Here is a 9,153-nt window from a genome sequence, read left to right as displayed (position 1 = left end):
TGACGCTCTGGCAGCGTCCATGCTCATTTCGGTCTCTAGTTTGGACTACCTCGATGGGGCAAAGATACTCTGTTAGCAAAAAAAAAAGAATAGCATATCTTGTGACATTTTACTATTTTATTTATGAGACAATTTCTTAGTATTCTTACTTAGTAGAACCAAAACTTGTAACGAATACGCGTTTGGATAAAAGTTCAATTCACTATAGCTTTTCGTGTCAATACCGATGACTAAGCCCTTATCCAATGTCACGTCGCCATAGATAATACAAGGACAAATATTTATCAGAGATATGGTAAAGGATTTGAGACCATGTACAATGGATTTGTAAATTCAACACTCTTATTTCTGATTTTAAATTTTTAACCATCCACATCATTTTCTCTTTCTTTCACATCATTATTCAACATCCATTTCATTTTAAACTTCTACAATAGTTTTGTTTAATAAAATTCAACACCCTACTCCACAAGTTTTTAATTTTCATTCATAACTATATATTCATAACCATTTTTAATTTTATATTTGATGATTTAATAACTATCTACTTATAATAATTTTGAGATAACAATAACTAATAAATTTTTAATGTTAATAATTTTTTTTTATAAAAATTGAGAAAATTACAACTTAATAAATTTTGAATTGGTAACTTTTAAGATTTGAATAATTAAAAAGATAATTAACAGAGTCTTAAATGTTAAATAAATTATTATTTTAATCAATTTCACACAAAATTAGTTATATAAATATCAATTTTAGGAAAAAAAATTATATGTCCAAATTAAATAAACCAAGTCTCTGTTTATAAAGCATACAAAATTTTGAATTTTGGTATAATTATTTTCTGAAAAAATATACTTAAGTATAAGATAATTGATGTGAAAGATGTGTGATGAAATTAAAATGCTCATATTTTTACAAACCAATAAGATACTCACATCTCACCTGCGTGGACCCCATCTTTTTTTCTATTCAATAGGCAAGTAAACCACGTCTTTTTCTCTATACTTTCAACACTCTCGTTGTATCCGTTCAACAGTTGAAACATTTTTTCAACAGGCTCATTGTGGACAGTCTAATCGGGGTCTATTAAATTGTTGGTCCGCAAAATAGGCAACTTCTTAGGTACACTATTTCTACCCTCTTTGCTTTATCAATGATTTAGTGTTCATAAATATATATATATATATATATGTATAGGTATATGTATTGGATACTAGGTCTTATAAATTTATATATAAAGGCGTACAAATATATTTGCATGGGCATACTTTTAAAACACTATGCAATATAACATTTACATATAATCATTGCTATGTAGTTGGTTAGTGGTTAATAGAAAAGAGGCAAAGTTTCATGTTAGTGGGACACGTCTACCAATAACGACCATTGACAATGGTAATAGTGACTTAAATGTTACATGGAAAATAAAATTAAAGCACTATACTCCATAGGAAAAGTATTGATCTAATGGTCAATAAAAATAAGTTAGTGGTTAACAAATACATTAGCTAATGTACATCTTAGCGGATAAATATAAACTTAACAACCAAACCAACCCTAATGTTAACCCATACGATTAACAGAAAAGATTTATATACATATCAATTATGTCTTAATAGTGGAAACAAAAATGATATCTCAATGTAAATAAGAAAGTATTCTAATATATATGACCATGAAAATATTCTATTACCTAATGATATAATGAATATTTCTAAATTCTAAAAGAGAGGCATGACTCTGCTATAGATATTAGGCTTCCAGCCCTAAAGAAGGAGAGTGAACACACCCATCTACACAATACAATTCGACAGCAGACAAGGTAATAATTGACCTAGAAGACCATCTTCATCGATATGCATATGACAGAAAACCGCTGCGATTACTATCAACCAAACCAAGTTATATGCTCATTGTAGCAGGTCTGAAACTCTACTTACAAGCTCATGCCACGATCTTCTGCTCATCAACAGAAATATTGTTGGATAAGCTTGAGCTATAAGTTTCCTTTTCCTATTTTGAGTTATGGTTATCTAAAGGATTAGGATATATGATTTATGATAATACTATTAGAATTAGGAGTTATCTAGTTCTATATATGGAGATGCATATTGTGTTTCATAACATATGATTTGTGATTTGTGATTTGTGATTTGAGAGCTTTGAGTCATTAATAAGAGAAATACTTCTTATTACTTGAGATTCTATATTTGGTATCAGAGCCACACACACAACCTAGAAGAAAACAATGGGAGACGAAAAGGATGAGAGTGTGACGAAGAACAAAAACGATGGCCCTTCTTCCATTAAGTTTTCAATGTTTACATCATCTAATTATACAGTTTGGGCTATGCGTATGAAGATAGCTCTCAAGGTCAACAAAGTGTGGGAGGCTATAGACCCCGGAAACAAAACTGAAGAAAAGAATGACATGGCTATTGCCTTGATATTTCAGTTCTATACCCGAGGCCTTAACATTACAGGTTGGTGACCTAGATACAGCTAAAGCATTGTGGGATGCGATCAAGGCACGACATGTTGGAGCTGAGAGAGTAAGAGAAGCGAGACTACAAACTCTAATGGCGGAGTTTGATCGACTGAAGATGAAAGAGGAAGATACAATGATGCATTTGTTGGGAAGCTTTCAGAGATTACTTCAAAATCAGCATCACTCGGTGAGATCATTGAGGAATTAAAGATTGTGAAGAAGTTTCTGAAAAGCTTACCGAGGAGAAAGTATATCCATATTGTTGCATCTCTGGAGCAAGTCCTTGACCTAAACCTAACAATCTTTGAAGACATTGTTGGGAGATTGAAAGCATACGAAGAACGGATCAGAGAAGATGATGAGGAACAAGAAGAAGATAAAAGCAAACTCTTGTACTCCAACACGGAATCACAGCAAGATCAATATGGAGGTCGAGGACGAGGACGAGGACGAGGCCAATGGAGAGGAAGAGGCCGTGGTAGATATGACAACTTCCAGCAGCAACGTGAAGCTTATCGACAAGGGGTTCAACGTGATACTTCGCACATCACCTGTTTCAAGTGCGACATACATTACCCATGTGACTGTCCATACAAATTGCTTAAGCTCCAAGAAACTGCTGAGAAGAAAGACGAAGATACACAAGACGCTGATGATCTCATTATGCATGAGGTGGTATATCTCAACGAACAGAAGGTAGACCCAATCAACTTTGAGTCAGATCAAGACTCACAAAACTTATGGTATCTTGACAACGGAGCAAGCAATCATATGAGTGGGAATCGAGCTTTCTTCTATCAATTAGATGAAGGGATTACAGGCAAGGTACAATTTGGAGATAATTCGTGCATCGACATAAAAGGCAAAGGATCAATACGTTTTACATTCGCTGGTGGTTCAAAGAAAATATTGAAGGATGTGTATTATATACCTGCGTTGAGAAGCAACATTGTAAGCTTAGGACAAGCCACAAAAGCGGGGTGTGAGGTACGAATGAAGGAGAACACACTGATGTTATATGATCGACAAGGACGAGTGATGATCGAGACAGTGAGATCAAAGAATAGACTATACAAGGTCACCTTACATGCCGACGAAATCCATTGCCTTCAGCTCGATGCAACAACACAATCATCAATGTGGCATGCTCGCCTTGGTCATGCCAACACCGAAGCTATGAAGCTGATGATAAATAAAGAGTTAGCTATTGGCTTACCAAAGATTACCGTTGATAAAGAGACGTGTGAATCATGTCTTCGAGGAAAATAAACAAGACGAGCATTCCCACAAGCGACCTCGTATCGACCTACCAATGTTCTTGAGTTTATACATGGAGACCTATGTGGACCCATAACTCCGGCAACACCAGGTCTCAAGCGGTATGTGTTTGTGCTTATCGACGATTATTCGCGCTATATGTGGAAAATACTACTAAAAGAAAAAAGTGAAGCGTTTGAGAAGTTTAAGTGTTTTAAAGCACTTGCTGAGCACGAAACGAAGTCTGTGATACAAACGTTCCGCACGATAGAGGCGGTGAATTCACATCACATGAATTCAGAACCTACTGTGAACACAAAGGCATCAATAGGCACATGACTGCACCTTATTCCCCGCAGCAGAATGGAGTGGTGGAGAGACAAAATCGAACGTTACTAGAGATGACTAGAAGCATATTGAAGCATATGAATGTACCAAATTGGTTATGGGGAGAAGCGGTGCGCCACACAACGTACTTGATAAATAGGATCGCAACAAGATCACTTGATAAGAAGACTTCATATGGAGCCTTAAGGAACAAGAAGCCGAATATCGAGCACCTTAGGGTTTTTGGATGTGTTTGTTATGCCAAAACGAATGCTGTAGGAAGAAAGAAACTTGATGACCACTCAAGAGTCTTGGTACATCTTGGGACAGAACCCGGATCAAAGGCGTATAAACTTCTGGAGCCGATCACCAAGAAGAATATAGTAAACCGTAATGTAGTGTTTGATGAGACAAGAAGCTGGAACTAGAAACAACAGCCATCACTCGAAGAGACCAACTCGGACACATTTGCTATCAATCTTAGAAGACTTGATGATGAAGCAACAAACGTCGAAGTAACTCAAGAGACTGAAGACATTGTAGAAGACGGCGAAGTGGAAGAAGAAAGCGATGGAGATGTAGAGAAGATCTACAAGAGCCACAATTAAGGAGATCGACGAGGACAACGGCGAAGCCTACTTACTTGGATGATTACATCATTCTTGCGGAGTTTGAGTGCGAAAGACTATTGATGGTTATCAATGATGAACCGTGAGACTTTACTGAGGCAAAAGAGTTAGAAGTTTGGGTCAACGCCTGTGAAGATGAGATCATGTCCATTGAACTGAACAACACCTGGAACATTCTTGATCTACCTAAAGGCGTGAAACCAATCGGTTTAAAGTGGATCTTCAAGATAAAACGTAATGCAGATGGGAGTATTAACAAATACAAAGAAAGACTAGTGGCTAACGGATATGTCCAGAGGCATGGCATTGATCACGACGAAGTATTTGCTCCAGTGGCGCATATAGAAACCATTCGAGTTGTTATCTCTTTGGTGGCTTCGAATGAATGGGAAGTGCATCATATTGACGTGAAAACTGCGTTCCTTCACGGTGATCTTAAAGAGGATGTATATGTCAGCCAACCAGAAGGCTTTGTTATCACAGGACAAGAGGTTAAGTTATATAAGCTAAAGAAAGCTCTCTATGGATTAAGACAAGCACCTCGAGCATGGAATGTCATGGCTAAATCAGATTCTAGTTGGTCTAAGGTTTCACCGATGCTCTAAAGAACCGTCGCTCTATAGAAGGGAAGACAAATCAGGTCTCCTCATCGTGGTAGTATATGTTGACGATCTCCTTGTCACATGATCTTCACTATCATCAATACGCGAGTTCAAAGGAGACATGGCAAGGAAGTTTGAGATGAGTGACTTGGGTAAGCTGACTTACTACTTAGGAATTGAAGTTCATCAGTTTGAAAGCTGCATTGCACAAAGAAAAAACCGATATGCGCTCAAGATTCTCGAGGAAAGTGGCATGGGCGAGTGTAACCTAACGCATATCCTTATGGATTTTAATGTGAAACTGTCCAAGTCATCTAAAGAAAAGGCCATAGACGAGAGAGAGAGAGAGAGAGAGAGAGAGAGTATACGAAGCGTATTGGTTGCTTGCGCTGCTAGTTACACACTCGACCGGATCTTTCATTTTCGGTTGGAGTCCTAAGCAGGTACATGCAGGAGCCAAAGGAATCGCATGGAGCAGCTCTGAAACAAGTCCTAAGGTACTTGCGCGGGACAGTCGCTCTTGGTCTCATCTTCCAACGCTCGACAAAGATGGAGTTGATAGGGTATAGCGACAGTTCACACAACGTGGATGATGATGTGGGAAGAATATGATGGGTCATGTGTTTTATCTTAATGACAGTCCAATAACATGGTGCTCACAGAAACAAGAAATTGTAGCATTGTCGTCATGTGAAGCTGAGTTTATGGCGGCTACTGAGGCTGCTAAACAAGCAATATGGTTACAAGAGTTACTTGGAGAGATCATTGGGAAAGCTTGCACACGAGTTACTATACGAGTTGACAACAGAACCGCAATTTCACTAACGAAGAACCCGGTATTTCACGATCGACGCAAGCACATACACAGACGTTTTCACTTCATACGAGAATGTGTTGAGAATGAGCAAGTGGAGGTTGAACATGTTCCGGAAAATGAGCAACGAGCTGACATTCTCACCAAGTCACTTGGGAGGATCAAATTTGTTGAGATGAGAATCCTAATCGGCATAAAGAATGTGGAGGATAGTGAGTTCAAGCTTAGGAGGAGATTGTTGGATAAGCTTGAGCTATAAGTTTCCTTTTCCTATTTTGAGTTATGATTATCTAAAGAATTAGGATATATGATTTATGATAATACTATTAGAATTAGGAGTTATCTAGTTATATATATGGAGATGCATATTGTGTTGCATAACATATGATTTGTGATTTCAGAGCTTTGAGTGATTAATAAGAGAAGGACTTCTTATTACTTGAGATTCTATAAATACTCCATGCCCACTGTAAAACAAGAACGGACAATATACTGTCAAAATGGGATATTGGGTTGCTACAAACTTGTGAGAGATGAGGAGAACATATGAGTTCTACAACCCAGCATTACAAAACTTCAAGCCTTTGCTTGGAAGGTGAATGCGCCACAAAAGATCTGTCATCTTATATGGCACTAATATCAGGACATGTAGCAATAACAAGGAATCTGGTACGCCGGAATATGCGCTGTGATAATTATTGTCCAAGATGTGGAGCGCCAGAAGAGACCGTTACCCATGCTATCTTTTAGTGTCCACCGGTCTTACAAGCATGAAAATTATCATCAACACCGTTGAGCTCTCAAATCTTCCTTGTATCAATTATTTATGCTAATATGGACTATCTCTTTTGGCGAAAGAATGGTATTCTGGAGCCATAAGATGATAGAGATTCTTATCCTTGGATAATTTGGTACATCTGAAAATCTAGGAATGATAAGTTGTTTAGAGGCATAGACAGAGATCCATTGGAACTAGTCAGGTATGCAGAGAGTGAGTGCCAAGCTTGGTACAATGCAAGAGATGCTGTACCGATTCCGCCACATGTACAGACTGATGAAGAAACACAAGCCTTAAGCTTGGGTAATATTTGTATGGTGGATGGGTTCATAGACCTAGCTCAGTTTAGTGGAATGGGATGGATTTGGAAGGATACCATGGGGAAGATCCAACTCATGGGGTCAAGGAACTTGAGGAGGAGGGAGACAGCTTTACACTCGGAACTTGAAGCGCTACAGTGGGCAATGGAGAGTATGATACAACACTCGACCTGTCAGAGGTTTGGAACAGACTGCAAGGATCTGATTGCAATGATAGAACAGCCACAAGCTTGGCCCAACTTCTCAATTGAGCTAGAAATGATTCAAACTCTTCGATTGTGTTTTTCGGACTTCAAGATCAGCTACTTTCCAAGGACGCATAATGAGATTGCAGATTCGTTAGCTAGGAATGCACGTTCTTTTCAAAGATCATTATGTTTTATTGGTTGTTCTATTCCGGTCTGGCTTCCCAGACCACCTCAAGTTTGAGTAATAGAATTGCCGTTTGCCGCAAAAAAAAAGTTATAGTATATGTATTTTCGGCTTGATTATTTGTTTAAAAGAGTTGTCTTTAACATATTTATCTAACTAAAAAACAGAAGGGAAACATATTTATCTAAATAATAAACATTAGAAATATGGGAGCATTAATTAAAAATTTATGATTATGCTGAAATTAAAGCTGGGAAAATACCCGGATCCAAAGAATCTACACGAAGCCAGTGCAAAAAAAGTTGTACCAAAGACCCAGACAGAAACTGGCAAAATACATGAACATATAAAAAAACTTTAATACCTGAAGAATGGAATCGAACCTGATCTGAAGTAAAATATTTCAGGTACATAAAAAGATCTAAATCACAACTATATTTTTTATATATATTAATTATTTTATATATAATATCCAAAAATATTCAAAATAGTCGAAAATACTCGAAAGTATCCAAAAATCCAAAAATATCAAATTATATAAAAATAGCCATAAGTAAAAATCTAAGAAATACTCAAGACATCGGAAATATCTTAAATATCTACCGGTTCTACACCTAAAAATCAAAACGAAACTTATTTTAATACTAATTTTAGGTATTTGGTAATATATTATTCAAATTTATATGATGTATATTAGGTTATTTTTGGATTTTGAAATTTAATTTATATTTAAATTTTTTAAATTTGAACATAATTTAAATTGATAACCAAAGGCAAACCGTAACCGAAAATTCCAAACTATACCCGAACTGAAATTTATAAATGATATCACTCAAATTATCCTAAGAAGTGATTTGTACTCTCTCAAATAAGAGGTCGAGTTGTAGAACTTAGGGATCGAATTCACAAGGAGCTAAGGCACACAAAAGATCTAGAAGTTACGTGGTTAAGCTAGGCAAACATGTTTAATTTAAATAGCAGTGGTGAAGAAGTAATTGTTCGGTTGATTGATTGGGGTTTTGCGCACTACAGGAAATGTGGGTATTAATAGCGTCGTAGCATAGCGTTTTTTGCTTCTCTGCTATTGTATATAAACACGGGCCTTTATAATAGCGTTTTTGAAATGTATAAGCTATCTTTGTACTCGCGGGAAAATAAAATAATTCAGCCGCGTTAATTTGGTAAGTGGAGGCGCCTTACCATTGCAAATCAAAAACTAAATGCTATCGTATATGAAAAAAATATATTAAAAATAACTTAAGTATTAATCGAAACCGAGACTTCATTCTCTTCACTTCACTCTCTTCACATTCCTCAAAATCAAAACCGAGTCGAAGCTTCAATTGGTATGAGTTTCGATTTGATTCTGAGTTTAGAATAGAGACTGGTTCTCTCGAGTTGAATCTCTTTGATTTTGGGTTTCTCTTCGATTCAAATCTCGTTTCACATGCATGTCCGCGTTAACATATGATTCGATTTTGATTGTGGGTTTCGATTAGGTTTCGATTAGGTTTTGAATATGATTGTGGGTTTCGATTAGGTTTTGAATATGATTGTGGG

The 9,153-nt window shown here is 36.8% G+C and overlaps 1 protein-coding gene across 1 annotated transcript; it reads left to right on the top strand.

Annotated features, from left to right (window-relative positions):
• The first annotated feature begins 2,254 nt into the window (after positions 1-2,254).
• LOC106350290 lies at positions 2,255-3,763 on the top strand. The gene is made up of 2 exons (XM_013790197.2): positions 2,255-2,489; positions 2,610-3,763. Exons 1-2 carry the CDS (start codon positions 2,255-2,257, stop codon positions 3,761-3,763), a joined length of 1,389 nt encoding a protein of 462 aa, XP_013645651.2.
• Positions 3,764-9,153: the final 5,390 nt, after the last annotated feature.

Source organism: Brassica napus, chromosome A6, assembly GCF_020379485.1.
Source record: "Brassica napus cultivar Da-Ae chromosome A6, Da-Ae, whole genome shotgun sequence".
NCBI classification, from domain to species: Eukaryota; Viridiplantae; Streptophyta; class Magnoliopsida; order Brassicales; family Brassicaceae; genus Brassica; species Brassica napus.
Note: the sequence above shows the minus strand (reverse complement) of the source record. Positions and strands in the feature narration are given on the sequence as shown.

Bases quoted from the DNA above. Each gene is read 5' to 3' on its own strand.
- LOC106350290 (XM_013790197.2), top strand. From the start codon at position 2,255: ATGGGAGACGAAAAGGATGAGAGTGTGACGAAGAACAAAAACGATGGC. The intron at 2,490-2,609 runs GTTGGTGACCTA...GATCGACTGAAG, and splicing joins CCGAGGCCTTAACATTACAG to ATGAAAGAGGAAGATACAAT.